A 15173-nucleotide genomic window follows, 5' to 3' on the forward strand; every position below is an offset into this window, starting at 1 on the left:
ATTTCTTTTTAATTTTTATCTTTCAATCTACGCGCCATGAAGTGCGTGGATAAATTAAGTAATTAACCAATGTTAACTTTCACGACTGAATTACATAAAAGTGCCAGTTTTTTAAAATATTTATTGGATTGGATCAGTTTTTGAAAAATGATGGAACAATGTTAAAATAAAGAAAAAAATTTCAGCTCGAAGCATTTTCAGTGTATTGGCAGAAAAAATTTCCAGTTGAAAGTGTCTTTTGCCACATCAGTTGAACACGCTTTTAGTTGGAAACGTTTTCTCTCAACAACTATTTTTTCCAACGACTAATTAAGTAACTGTTGGAGAACAATGGCTACCCACTAACTGTTGGAACCGACGGCTCCCACCCACCCAACGGTCAGTTTTTAATTTCTATATAAACCCCCATTTTATTTTTTTCAATTCAATCTCAACTCTCTCACACATTCTCGAATTTCTCTCAATTCCCTCTTAAATTCTCAATCAAATTTTATTTCTCTCTCAACTCTCCTTTTCTATTAAAATTGTCTTAAGATTTTCGTAAATTATTTTCTCTATTACATTTTATTTCGTGTTTTTAAAAATTAACAATGACACAATCTTTAATCCGTTATGACAAACACATTTCGTCAATCAATTACAAATGGTAAGAATTTTTTATTATATTTAATGTAATTTGATTTAAATCAATTGCAAATCTTATCAACTTTAACCTCCCTAAAAAACTGATCAAAACTCAGTTGCATTCAAAAAATTGAAAAATTTACAAACTAAAATTTAATCAAATCAAGTAGCTCGAGTTTTGATTATGAATCGAATTGAATTTTACAATTGAATAATTCAAATATACGATTGGTGTAAATACGATGCTTATAAATTTTGAATTAAATAGTTATTAACTTTACATCTCAAAATTATTAAAAAAACTAAAGAATATATAATAAACTTAAAAATATAAAAAAACTCAAAATCCTATAAATCCCTAAACATAAAACTCTAAAACCCACAAAACCCTAACCTTACTTAAAAACAAAACCTAACCCTAAAAAAAATATTTCTAGCGAGAAATGTTTTTGTTATTTCGATTTAATCTCATATTTTTCAAAAACATAACCTAATCCAGTAATATTAAAAAAAGAAGAAGTATTTTTCAAAATTCAGTCTAACTTGCACCTTATTTCATTTCACAAGTATTTTTTTAAAAAGAAAGGATAAAAAGCCTAACTACATTAAAATAATTGCTTAAAGAAATACAAATCAAATAAAAACGACACGAAACCTTTTATATATAATATATAGGTGGTTGGGTACAAAATATAGGTTAAATCAAATAAATCAAGAAAATTGGATCTAATAAATTGAAATAATTCATTTTTGTTTATATTTATTTTGTTATTCAGCTTAAAAATTTATTTTATCGATTTTCAATTTATGATATTTAAATTGAATAATTCGATAAAATTATCGTAGTATTCAATTACTCATATATAAATAAACTCAAATATAAAATAACTCAATTAATTAATTAATTAAAATATAAATTTAAATAGTTAAATATAAAAAATTGATTAATTTCAATAACTAACCTAACTTAAGTAAAATATAAAATTAAATACTTAAATATAAAATAATACAACCCAACCCAATTAACTAATTAATTTAATCTAGATATAAAATTTCGATAAATAGTAAAAATATATTATTTCTTAAATGTTTTACAATGATAATTCTTCTTTTCTTTTCTTTTCTTTTATTAGCTTATTAATTTAATAAAAGTACAAATTATTAGTTTAATAAAAGTATAAAGAGTAACTTTTAAATTTGTAAATATTATAGAAACTTATCGTATATTTTAACCAAAAATAATACGTAAACTACAAGGTCACTTTAAAATAAAATTTGTCTTATTTTGGTCGCTCTAAAATTGTTTCCTAAATTAGTCACTCGATTAAGATAATTGTTTGAATTAATTACTACCGTTAATAATTTTGTTAATCCACTAATAGATTGAAGATGTTAAATGGTGATTGTGGTTGTTGGGCAGTGACGAGGATATTGACAAAGAGAGAATAGAAAAAAATAAAGAGATAAGAAATAATTCATCAAATTGCAAATAAACAAAAAAAAGTTTTTTGACTAATTATAGAGAGGTTCCTAACTTCAATCAATTAAAAGTAAAAAAAAAAAAACCACGTTAGCAATCTATTAGTGGATTAACGAAAAATTTAATGACAATGACTAGTCCAAATAGTTATCTTAATTAAAATGACTAAATTGAAGAAAAATAATTTACGGTGACTATGAATGTAGTTTAACCAAACTAGTAAACATGGTTAAATAGCGGCCATTATAATTATATTTCAGTCATCCTCGACCATTCTAAAGACGTGGCAGAACCATAATATACTCTTAATTTAAATTTTGGGTAAATTATCAAAATTCTCACTTTTGTTTACCTTAAGTTACATTTTAGTCATTTATGTTTGAAATGTTATATTCTAGTCACTTATGTTATCGCATTGTAACATTTTAGTCATTGAGCTATTAATCGTAGAAGGGTGGAAAATATAGAAAAACCACGTTAAAATAAATAGAGAAGGGAGAAGCAGAAGAAAATGGAAAATAAAGAAAAAAAAAGAAAGTTAAAAGAACATAAAATAAAAAAAATTAAATTGCTCAAAACGAAAAAATATGGGGACCAATTATCTAAATTAACCTAATTTTTTTATTGAAATGATAATTTAACGTGCCACACCAGCTTATCATTAACAACAATTAACGGTTCGGTGACTAAAATGTTATAAGGCGATAACGTAAATGACTAAAACGTAACATTTTAAACATAAGTGACTAAAATGTCCTAAGGTGAAAAAAAGTGACAATTTTGGTAGTTCACCCTTTAATTTTGTTTTTGTTTGTTTGTTATTTTGTGTCTTTCTGATATTCGGTTTTCCGAGACTTCCATCTTTGGTTAGTTCAACGGTAGCAGCACATTCTCTTACATTCTTCTTTCGGTTCCACTCCAACAACCAGACATGGTAATTCCTCCTTTTATTTTCCTTTAATTCTACTAATTTTGCTTTTAAATTTCATTTCTTTTATTTTCCCTTTTTGTTCAATTTCAAGTTCTTTCCTCAACAAACTAGGGTTTCGTTAAAAATTTCTTTTCGATACAAAACCAACCGAATCGCAGCTATTTTCCTATTACTACACGATTTACGATTTCGTTTGTAGAAATTACTTGTTGATTAATTCATTCTTTCCGGCGTGTAAATGGTACTCAATCCTACTTTCATAGTAATCATTTTTATTTGATCAATATGGTCGGCGGTGTATATATATATATCTCCCCCTTTTGTTTTTGTGCGTGAAATTTAGGCAAACAGGCACACCATTATTTTGATGCAAACTTCACAGAGCAGAGCAACCAGAACATTTATGGATTATGATTCCATAAGTCAAGCTATGGATGGTATGTTTTTGCCTATATTTTTCTTGGTTTTTGTTGTTTTGGCCTACTAGTGTATGTGTTGTTTCTACTGACTGGATTGCCCGTGTGGGATTCGGATTTAAGTTCCTACTGCCTGTGTTCTGCAGGCAGTGGACTGTACCTTTTGCATATCATATGTTTTTCATTCTATAGAATGTATGTCCTAAACTATTTATATTTTCTATATTGTGTTAAGAGGATGATTTGGTTGAATGAATTTGAGTGGTTCCAACACGAGTCTCCGGATTGAATCTACACTAATTTTTCCTTCTCACTGTTTAAAGATTTGACAAGTTTGACAGTTTATGCTATTTGGCATGTGCAGGGATATGTGGACTATACGAAAGGAAACTTAAGGATCTAAATCCAGCTACGGGAAACATCACTTACGACATTGCTGATCTTTACAATTTTATTGATGGCCTTGCAGATATGAGTGCCCTTGTGTATGCCTCTCTTTTCCTCCACTGTTTCCTTTTTTATATAATGCATCATTCTCATGCATTTTATGTTATATTGCATGCTCAGTAGTCATGTGTCCATCATAATAACTGTTAATCAACGGCATGAATATGTCACGTAAAACCTGAACCCCAAGGAATAACTGTGTTTTGAGTTTGTAAGTGGACTATTCCCTTCTGGTGAAACTCAAATGTGTTTGTGAATAAGTTTTGTTACGTAAGTTCTTTATTTTTGGGGAGGACCATATCTCTATACCCATTCCCAAATATGTCCCGGACAGAGGTGTTAATCATGGAAACTTGAGAGAAAGAATGAAGAGTCTGGGTAACATGGTCCTACATCCAAGGAAATTAATGTGGCTGATGGGAAAGTCTATGTATAACTTCGATACTGAGAATGGTCCAACAATCATGGGGTAATGAGTATCATTACATATATGGGAGACAACATCTTGCAACAGATTATTGGATTGTTTGAATAGGTGGAACCATGTGGTTTCTCTGCGTTCCATGGGAAGCTAAACAGTTTACAACCAATGGCTTTGCAAAGTCCCTTTTACCTAATTATTTGTTGCTTGCATCCATGTTCTTATTATTTATTTGGTGGGATAATTGGTTTTACCATTATTATTTTATGGCTTGCAGCTATGATCACAGGATTCAAGCTTTTTTGCCTAATGACAGGCAATGGATTAAACAGAAACTATTTCAACACCTGAAGAAGTTGGCACATTAAATAAATCCTGTTCACTGAAAGTGCTTTTAATAGAAAAAAAAAATGTGCATCGAAGTGCAGAAGACCTCATATCGTATCTGATAATTGTGCTCTTATTGTACCTCCTAACTTTTGCACACATATTTTTGAGTACCCATTGCAGCTTTGTCCAGAGTTTCAGATGAAATACCACAGGTTTTGTGTGGTCAGTGTTGTACTCTAAGCAAAGTTACTGGTAATTTTGTCTAGAAAGCTTGACCTTTACTATAATCATATACCATTTGGTTGAGTGGTTGGTATTTGATGGTAATTTCATGTCAAAAGCTCAAGTCTTGATAATCAAGCAAAGGAAATTTCAATACAAATTCAACCCAGAGATTAAATTGTCGATATTTCTCATATTCATATAGATTATAATTTCATTGTCAATGATTTAGCTAAGCATGCAGGTTTTCAAAGCATCATCATTTTCTGCTCGCTTTCAGCTGTTCTTTTTATCTTTCCCTTGCAATTTTTTTTTTGAAATGAACTTTCAATTTATGGAAGGCACTAAGGTCAATAAAAATATCAAATGCCCCATAAAGCCACAAAGCCACAATCAAAATGGTAAATTTTCATTTTAGTTTATTTTTTTAGTTTTGAAATTATAGGTTAATATAATGATCAAATTACATTTTGATTCCATCAAGATAATAAATTTTTAATCTAATCCTTGTAAATATTTTAAAATAATAAATTAATACAATAAAAAAAATATTTGAACTTTTTTTTAAAAATTATAATTCAATTTTTACTTCTCTTGAAATAAATTTCTAGTTTCGTTCTAATTACACAAATAGGAAAGCTCGAACAGAAACAATGTCAAATTAGTGTATTCCCGAAGTCATTTATCTTGACTTGTCAAAAAGGCAGACGCGTGCAACTTTTGACAATATAAAAGATTCCCACCAACCATTACCACTTTTAGACGTGGATGAACCACAGTTGATGACAGAAAAGGACAAACCATTAAAAAAAAATGACCCTTTCAGTAATTTTGTAGCACACATGGAGCATACAATACAATGATGTTAACTGTTTATTCTTTACACGACTGCCTGCACTGCAGTCAAAAAAATTCAGAGCTTGGATCTTGTAGAGGTTTTGGGGATCCCAACTTGAAAATTGGTTTGATTTTTTACTTCCCCTTTTGGCCAATAACTGCTAGGAATACCTGGTAGCCATAGAATTTGCTATTTGGATATATAAATATTTGTATCTGATGATCAGGTTTCTGATATTTGTACCTCAGACTGGTTTGATACCAGAAGAATGTTTCATCCAAGAAAATTGTTGCTTGAATTATCTTTAGCTGGCCTTGCTTGAATGAGTTTGTTGCACTAGGAACAACCGGCAGTAGATTCAAATGGATCTCTACTCGGGGAAATACGCACGAAACTTGAATCCTCGTTCGCTTTATTGTAAAGCAGCTTCTGTACGTAGAACAACATATAACACTGTGAAGCTCTCACTATTCCTTCATCAACCTCAGATATCCAAGCATCATCGCATTTGTACCACTGGTTCTTTAGTCGCAGATAAGTCACGTAGTGTCCTGACTCCAGCATCCCCGAATGAGCAATCACAGCAAAAATCTCATATGCTGCAGAACTATTGGAGTTGTCATATTCGAAAGTGAATATTCTATTCCCGAACTTGCTTCTAACAATGGAGGATGACAAATATGGAGTCATGTCCAATGAGAAAGGGAACTGCATATACTGATTGATTTTCCTCGATATTTTTCTGACTAAAGAGTGCTCGACTCTCTTTATATGTAAACACAGCACCAATGGGAGTCTTCTAATAGACAGTTGCTTTGACGAGTCACGTAGTTCTTGACAATTTTGACAATGAAGTTTTTGATCAGAACCTAACCTCTCAGCTCTTGTAAACAAATTCAGACAACCCGAAAGAGTAGACGCACTTGTCTTCTCATCGGGTTTAATGGGTTTGTTAGCATTGGATGAAGACAAATTACTCGTGTCCATGTTGAGTGAAATATCAACACAAGGATCGTAAGTTGTGGAAGTAAATCCGCAGGAGATACATGTCACATCAGATCTCAACAACCCAGAGAATGCCCTATGAGCAATACATTGGCAGTTTCCATCATCTGTGTAAAAGAATAACAACATCATGAGTAAAATAGAACTGCATTTCAAACCCAGATTATGTCCAGATCATCGGTTTGTTAATATATGTATGTCTACAGGTCAGTTCTAATTGTTTCCAGCCTCTTCAACATATGCATGTCGACATCAAAATCCCGAACTACCACTGACAATTAATCAAATTTCATATTCTGCATCTAGGCCTGGTGTCCTCTACAACTGTATTTATGGCTATCGATTAGTAGCATATGAGATAGAGAACCATTACTAGCTTTAGACAATGTAATTGTATATAGGACATGAAATTGAAGCAAGCAAACATGGTCTCAGCATCTTATTACCTTTGCCGGAGTTTCGTATTTTGCTTTCCTTCTCATGAATCCCATCTAAAACTGAAATGAAGAACTCATGAGCATCCTGCTCCTCATAACTAGCTAGATTCGATGAATGCTGCCACCAGCTTCAATAAAAAACAAAATAAATCCATCAGTAAAGCATGATCCATCCTTAGGCATTTAGAAACCAAGGAAAGGGAGGACAAAACAAACCAAAACAACTTGTCATTTTCTTGTGATATAAAGAAGTTTATTTTTGAGACTAACTAGTCTTTACAACCCTGAAAATGGAGAATCCGACAAGGGGGCCGACATTGAACCGAAGTTTTAGTTTAAACCCATTTCCTTTCACACAATACTTATTCCAGACAACAGATCTCAAGTAAAACAACCTAAAATAACCTAAAGCACCACAGTATACCATTCAAATAATGCAAGTCAAATACCAAAATCAGTAACTCAAACAAGCATTGAACTAAGGCACAAACTTATTTTCAGACCTATAAAGAAAGTGAGCAGGAGTATAAGGCGTTCGATCACCGGAAAACATAGCTGAAGAAATAGCATCAATGTCACAAAGCAAGCAGAGCTTTTCACCAGATCTTTTCCTGCATTGAACACTGTTGTGTCGATCATTCAGAAAGTAATTCCTCAAAGGAGGAGCATGAAGCAAAGCCTGCAACACAGAGTTCATAAAACAAGTACTCCCCAGATTGTTCAATCCCCTCAATCCCAATGGATAACATGATTTTGCTCTCCGATCTCTCATTGAAACCAACAGTTTTGATTTCTTCAAATCTAATCCTATCCCAGAATCTAATCTCTTTCTCTTGCTTGATCTCTCACCACTTGCCTCAAAACGATTGGTTTTACTTTTACTACCTCCAGGCAAGTCCTTGACTTGGTTACACAATACAATTTTGTCAAAATCAGGATCGTAGACCTGATCACAACACAAACAACAATAAAGCTCTGATCTGTCCATGTCAATAGCTACCTCATGGCCTTTCTCAGATTGGGTATGTAAAAGAATGTGGGTTGGACACCATAGTGAAGAGCACATCAAACAAAAGTAAAGTCTTCCTTGATATCTATCACAGAAACTGCATCTGGGTATTTTAGTGGTGTGTTTAGCAACTCTAGTTCTTCTATTAGGGGTGGTCTTGAGGCAATTTCGGATGGAATCATAAGTATTGAAGCCATGCCTGAGCTTGTAATCAGCTAGGTGTTTGCAGGGTTTGGGGTTAGTGTAGATAGAGTTTCTTGCGCACATGCTGCTGATGTTGAATACAAAAATGGCTTCGAATTTATGTATGAAGCTGAGATTTTTATCAAGTGTAAAAAAATCTATTAATAATAAATAACAGTATACTACGATCTATATATATTGATAAAGAACATAAAAAGAAAGAAACATGGTTTTCCAAGAAAATTATCCAACTGGAAATACTAAAAGAAGAAAACAGATAGGATTTGGAATAAAAGAGTGTGGATTTTGGTTCTTTTATTTTGGGTTGATTGAGTGAAAAAGAGAACGGAAAACAGGGATGCAATTGTGGAGGGTGCTTTGAGGATGGCTTAATTCATGATTTAGCCCCTGAAGTACTTACATTTTCCCATTTTGGTATATTTGGTCCATTTACAAGAAATCTATTAGTCAACTTTGGCCTATGAAAAAGTACCACGTAATCTTTTTGGCCAATAAAAATAGAAATTTATTTAAAATAAAAATATTAAATTTAAATTAAAAAATAAGAATTTATAATATTAAATATTTAAATATAAAAAACATTACGGACTTTAACTAACCGTTGACCGATCAGTGGTCGAGGTTGACCTGCCACGTGACATTTTTTATGCTAAATTTTAATATATAATTATAAATTTTAAAAAATAAAAATAAAATATCAAAATAAAAATCGTTAAAAAATTAAAAATGTATTTAAATTTCAAGGATAATTTAAATACCTTTTATAATTTTATAAAAATTATATTTTTCTAGATTTTATATATATTTCTAAATTTTTATATTTTATTTTCATATTTTTAATGTATATACATTTAATAAATAAAATATTTATTATTTTACATAAAGTTGCAATATGTCATTTTGTGATTGGTTATCAATTATTTTTATATCTATTAAAAATGAACTAAAAAATATATGAGAGACATACTTTAGGTATCAAATTAAAAAGTAGTCGATATTTTAAATATCAAATTGAAATAAAAAAATAAATATACTTTAAGGGCCAAATCATGAATTAAACCTGGGAGAAGTTCTGATTATTTTATTTATTAAAGAACAATGAGCGAAGCAATGACTGAGTGATGACTATTACCTTTCCAGAACCGACTACACTTGTGTGTTCCCCTTTTTTCATCAAAATTTGGTGTATTCGCCGATTCTTTATTTTTTTATGATAAAAAAACTTTAATATTTTTTTATAGTAAATAAATAACAAAAGCGATTATAATAAAAATTAACACAAATTACAATTGGGACCATTTCGAATATTCACATACTGCTGATATGTGATCTCAAAACATTTATTCGAACTCGTTGTGATAAAATATTTTTATTAAAATAGTGTTCCTAGGAAAATTAACATCAATATTTTGATTAAAATAGTTAACAATATTTAATATTATAAAAGTAGAATAATCAAATTATGTTAAAAATAAGGTACATAGATTAAATCCCAAAATTAAAGTTTGATTATTGTCTTATAATATAAAATAAATAAATAAAGAAGAAGCAAGATAGCCTAAAAGAAATGAAAAGTTATGTATCCGCATGCAAGACCTTTAAGTCATCAAATTATATATAACCATGTAATGTTTTAATCGAAAATTAATGATTAAAATCTATGGATAGTTTTAAGCATTGTGTAGTTATAATATCAAAATAATGTTTTAACAGTATTTATGAATAATTTTAAGCATTTTTAAAAAAAAAACGAGACTCAAATCTATAATGATTGTTCAAAAAAAATTCATGGTAAACAAAATCTATTTTGTTGAATTTTTAAAGTTTATTATTATTATTTTAATTTAGGTTAATTATATAAATGGTCACTTAATTGTGCTTGCATTCTTGTTTTGGCTATCTAATTTTAAAATTCTTAATTGAAGCACTAATATTTGAATTTGTTCCAATTTTGGTCACTCGCCGTTAAATTGATAAGAAATTCTTTTTCTAACTAGTATAATAACACATTTAGTCCTCAATACTTACATATTCTATCAATTTGATCCTAATTCTAAATAATTCAATAAATTTCACCCTTCGCATTTATAAATTTTCTAACCAAAGTTTTCAACTTTTAAAACAAAGACATTCTACGTCTATAAATTTATAAAACCTAAAAAAAAAAAATTCGCTCAACTAACGAGCTATTTTTCGAGCTAATTACTTGGCTGATAAATTCTCGAAACTGCACATCCAGAACAAGCAGGTTATTGATTATCGAATCAATTATCAAAGACTACATTTGAATGTAAAGGAGACTTGTTCAGTTGTGTTATAGTACTATAAAACTTTTTTAATAACGCAGTGGACACAATTTTCACACCCAATGTATAAAGTAGTGGCTGCAAAAAAAAAAAAAAATGCTTGCCCTGTTTGTAAGACTGAGGCAACACCTGGATCATAGCAGCAGTAGCCATGGATGGATTCAATTTAACCCTCCTGTTGGTGGCTTACTTACTGTTAACACCAAAACAAAATCGGGGTTTCATTTATTTTATTTAGTCTAAAAGGGTTCAAACCTCTATTTGATTAGTGTTTATATGGATGAAAATTGTCGCAGCTTTGCCTCAAATCAAGTATGATTGTTGCTTTCAATCTGATTCATAAAAACAATTAAGGTGAGGTGATCGGAAAATTTAAGTTAAACCTTGAAGAAATTTATCTTTGAATGTCTTTTGTATTGCTTACAAATCATATATTTATTGGGTTTGCGGAGAGAAGTTTTTTCTTTCTTTTTCGGAGTTTACAAATTTATAGTTGTGTAATGCCTCTGTTTTAAAAGCTAAAAGTTTTTGGTCTGGAAGTTTGAGGATCAAATTGATAAAATTTGTAAATGGGAAGGGTTAGATTTATTGAATTATTTAGAATTAATATCAATTTGATAGAATATGTAATATTGAGGACTAAATGTGTTATTATACCAGTTAGAAAAAGGCTTTCCTTTATCCAAAATATGAATAAATTCAAGAATTAGTGTCTAAATTGAAAAACTTTAAAGTTGGGTGACCAAAATAGGAACATGAGCATAGTTGGGTGACCATTTGAATAGTTTACCCTTTAATATTTCATTTTAGATAGTAAGTTAAATATGTATTTAAACAATACTTGAAAAAAGAGTAACATATTTTATTGATGTTAAATTCTGTTATTGTCTTTAAATATTGTAAAGAAATAAATTTTAAAAATATTAAGAAAATTTGTTATGTTAACATTTTAAATTACAGTGTTCAAAATAGTAAAATCTGATATTAAATATTATTTTTAAATAATGCTACAAAATAGAGTTTAAAAACTATGGAAAAAATTCCACTTATAAATACTATTAAAAATATTTAATAAAATAGCTATTGTTTTTAACAAATTCTTTTATTTTTTAAAACATGTTTTTAAAATAAACTCAATTTTGTTTTAAAAAGGTAAACTATATAGATAGTCATTCAACTATCAAAATTTCCATTTTAGGCATTAAAAATAAAAAGTTTGCAATTTAAGCACCCACATTATATAGTCCGGTCGTTTTGGTCACTCTTATAAAGTTGCAAATGACAAACTGACGTTGCAGTTAAAAAATCGATACAATAACATGTTTAACCCTAAACTTTTACATATTATATTGATTTAGTCATAATTTTAAAAAATAACCCTCAAAATTTATAAATGTTCTCAATTTAATCTTAATTCTAAAAAATAAAAAAATATAAATACTTAAGTATTTTTAAAAATTATAATAATAAATTGTAATTTTATATTAATATTAATGTTAAAGAAAATAAGAATCCCCCTCCCCAGCGGACCTCCCCTACTATCGTCTCATTCCCTCCATTTTAGCGTTAAGATTTTGTCCCTCCTTTGTTCCCATGGTTGTGCCAAGAACCTAGAGGTTCACATGACCATCTTAAGAGTCACAAGTTACTTAAATTCATGGATCACGAAAAATTGAAGAGCTTACATGTGGTGGGGTTCGAATTCATGATCTATAGCATATAGTAACATAGGTACCATATTAGCTCCCAATTCTCGACAGAGTTGTGTGAATCCTTGAATTCTTAGTACCGCCATATGAACCACTAAAAAAAGTGACTCATGCATTCTTTAGACAAAAGACAAAATCTCATGATTAAAATTGAGTAGAATTTTATTTAAAAAATAAAATATTTTCAAATTTTAATTGTAATTTTCAGAAAATATATTTATATATGAATAATGAAACAAGCCATTACATTTGACTTAGCTTTTGACATAGGACCATAACCTGAGGCATAAAGAAATGGTTAGTTCTGTAGAAGGCTTGTATTTACATTTTTGAAATAGAAATCCTTGATATATACCACATTAACTTTGAGGATTTAATCAAAATGTATTGAAGTCATAACTTTGGAAATAAGGTTTTAAGACTATTTTCATATCCACATTCATTCCTAAAGGAAAATTATGAAAAAAAACATGTAAAGCAAAAGTGAGAAGATATTGAAAAAGCTGAGGCAAAGTAAACAACTTTGTATAACTGTTGAAAAGGGAAATTTGATCAGATAATGCAGACCATGACCATGGAAAACAGAAAACAAAAAAGTCCATATCAGACATAGAGCCGAAAACACCGTTCCATCTTCTTTTCCTGAAATCTACTTGTACTATCTATCTACTTATTTTCATTGCAAGCAGAAGCGGTTCAAGTCACTGTGACCTCAAGATTCATGTCGCGAGGAGCTTCTGAATGTCCTTCTACAACACCATCACATGATAAGAACAAGAATTAGTCCGTTGAATCATATTCTGAGATTAAGGCCAAAATAACAAAAGAATAAAACAACCAAATCAAAACAAAGAGACTTGTTTTCGTTGTCAATGTTCGGTATCTATTGCACCGAGTACGAAAAAAGATTCGACATAGCGGTGCAAACAGGGGAGACTAGACCAAACCACTTCAAATCCAACATAGTGGTATTACTTGACAGTAATCCAATTCAGAGAATTCAAAGGAATTGCATTCAATTATGGTATGCAGCTTTTGAGTTTGATTGCAACACCAAATCTGATACCAGATGAAACCGGTAAGATAATAACTGTTCTGGATGTTCTATCAGACAAGAGAGTTGCATACAATGTCGGCATTTCAATGCCCGGAAAGAGAAGAGCATCAAACATAGTAGAAGAATATGTTTGATATCAATCCAAAATCCAAAAAGCCACCAGTTCTTTCTCAATATATATAGCAGTCAAACAGCAAACAAATGATAAATGTTATAAGTATCAACATTGATCTTTCATTACAAGCCTTAAGACAAAGAATCTTAAATCATACTTGATTTCATGTTATCAAAACCCTAGTGCTTCAAGTGTTACGAGATTAACTTGCATACCTCAATTTGGAAAGGCGATGTCGTTGGTGGATACCTCTCAACAACTTTGCCATTTTTATCCACCAAGAACTTCTCAAAGTTCCACTTGATCAGGTCACCGAAAAACCCACCAGCACTCGACTTCAGAAACTGGTAAACGGGAGCCGTATTCGGTCCATTCACATCAACCTGATGCATAAAACTTCCTTTAGTCCTTCAAGAACTTATCTCTACCATAAATGCTATAATCAAATAGCAGAGCAGCTTGACTCACCTTATCAAATATGGGAAACTCTGCCTTGAACCTGGTACAAGCAAATTTTTTAATATCAGGATTTGATCCAGGCTCTTGTCCCCCGAATTGATTGCAAGGGAAAGCTAGAATCTCAAATCCTGTGATAGAGTTTTATCAACAAATCTTACAAAAACATGATGACATTATTAAGGAACAAAATATCAAGGCAAGAATGCTTAACTGACCTTGATTCTTGTACTTGTCATATATGTGGGAAAGCTCAGAGTAATTTGATGTTGTCAAACCACTATGAATCAAAATGAAAAAATTTCAATTAGAACAAAAAAAAAAAAAGACAAAAGCTCAAAGCAGCCCTAGAAAATATTGTAATGATATACCATCTTGAAGCAACATTAACAATCAAAAGAACTTTTCCCTTAAATTTGCCAAGAGGGGTATCCTTCCCATCAATATCCTGCTCAAAAAGATAGAGAGAGATATCCTTTAGCAAAATTCAGTAACAAAATTGGAACTTTTGTTCAACGTAATATTCCCCAAGCTTGTACCTTTACTGTGTAGTCGTATAGGGTTTTATCCGTAGCTGCTCTTGCATAAATGCCTGAAGATCTAGAGTTAAAGACAAACCCAGAAGCAGTAAGCGATGGCAAGGAGAACCCATTTTGGAAAAAGGCTGATTTTGAAGACCCAAGCGAGGATTTGATGGAAGGAATTGAGAAAGACATGGAAGGCCATGATGAAGAAAAAACTGGGTTCTTTCTGGTTTGGGAAAAATCAAGAAGAGGAGACGGAATAGTTGCAGAGAAAGACATGGAAGCCATAGTTTCGTTCTCTGTTTCCTTTGTGTCTGTCTAATTGTCTAAAATGCAACTGTGGAAGACGAGAAAAAAGAATATTGGACAGTGTTAACCATAACCTGCGAAGCCAGTGGGAGGTTTGTTTAAAAGGACTTCGTAGTGGAAGGTAAAAGTCCACGTTGGTTTTCTTTTAACTACTTTTAATTTTGTTTGTAAGCAAGTAGACTTATTTTTGGGATACGTAAAGGCCCATTTAAAACCTTGAAAAACTTCATGGTTGGGTTGGTTCCTGAAGTTTCTTACTGTTGTTGATGATGACTGGCTGATAATTGAGTAGCGTGGCGCCTGGTGGGTCAATCGCTTGTACTATTTCTAGGA

General features: G+C 30.9%; 3 protein-coding genes across 5 annotated transcripts; 1 reads left to right on the forward strand and 2 right to left on the reverse strand.

The window, feature by feature from the left end:
• Positions 1-2897: 2897 nt before the first annotated feature.
• On the forward strand, positions 2898-4976 carry LOC105775870 (enhancer of rudimentary homolog). 2 transcript variants are annotated; one of them, XM_012598396.2, is made up of 4 exons: positions 2898-3038; positions 3379-3472; positions 3816-3936; positions 4597-4976. In XM_012598396.2, exons 1-4 carry the CDS (start codon positions 3036-3038, stop codon positions 4685-4687), a joined length of 309 nt encoding a protein of 102 aa, XP_012453850.1. In that variant the 5' UTR covers positions 2898-3035; the 3' UTR covers positions 4688-4976. The 2 variants fall into 2 exon arrangements, with proteins under 2 accessions (XP_012453850.1, XP_012453906.1); XM_012598452.2 differs by lacking the exon at positions 2898-3038 and adding an exon at positions 3045-3276.
• Positions 4977-5654: 678 nt separating this feature from the next.
• Positions 5655-8664, reverse strand: LOC105775734 (ubiquitin C-terminal hydrolase 22). Its single transcript, XM_012598239.2, has 3 exons — positions 7655-8664; positions 7161-7279; positions 5655-6821 (listed from the first exon to the last, which is right to left on the reverse strand). Exons 1-3 carry the CDS (start codon positions 8425-8427, stop codon positions 6046-6048), a joined length of 1668 nt encoding a protein of 555 aa, XP_012453693.1. The 5' UTR covers positions 8428-8664; the 3' UTR covers positions 5655-6045.
• Positions 8665-12852: 4188 nt separating this feature from the next.
• Positions 12853-14962, reverse strand: LOC105775182 (probable phospholipid hydroperoxide glutathione peroxidase). Of its 2 annotated transcripts, none has more exons than XM_052633042.1 (6): positions 14547-14962; positions 14379-14455; positions 14226-14287; positions 14020-14138; positions 13767-13934; positions 12853-13125 (listed from the first exon to the last, which is right to left on the reverse strand). In XM_052633042.1, the coding sequence occupies exons 1-6, from the start codon at positions 14817-14819 to the stop codon at positions 13099-13101; spliced, it is 726 nt and encodes a 241-aa protein (XP_052489002.1). In that variant the 5' UTR covers positions 14820-14962; the 3' UTR covers positions 12853-13098. The 2 variants fall into 2 exon arrangements, with proteins under 2 accessions (XP_052489002.1, XP_012453204.1); XM_012597750.2 differs by having other exon boundaries at positions 12853-13128; positions 14547-14958.
• Between the last annotated feature and the right edge of the window lie 211 nt (positions 14963-15173).

The sequence above is a fragment of the Gossypium raimondii genome, chromosome 7, assembly GCF_025698545.1.
Source record: "Gossypium raimondii isolate GPD5lz chromosome 7, ASM2569854v1, whole genome shotgun sequence".
Classification (NCBI taxonomy): domain Eukaryota; kingdom Viridiplantae; phylum Streptophyta; class Magnoliopsida; order Malvales; family Malvaceae; genus Gossypium; species Gossypium raimondii.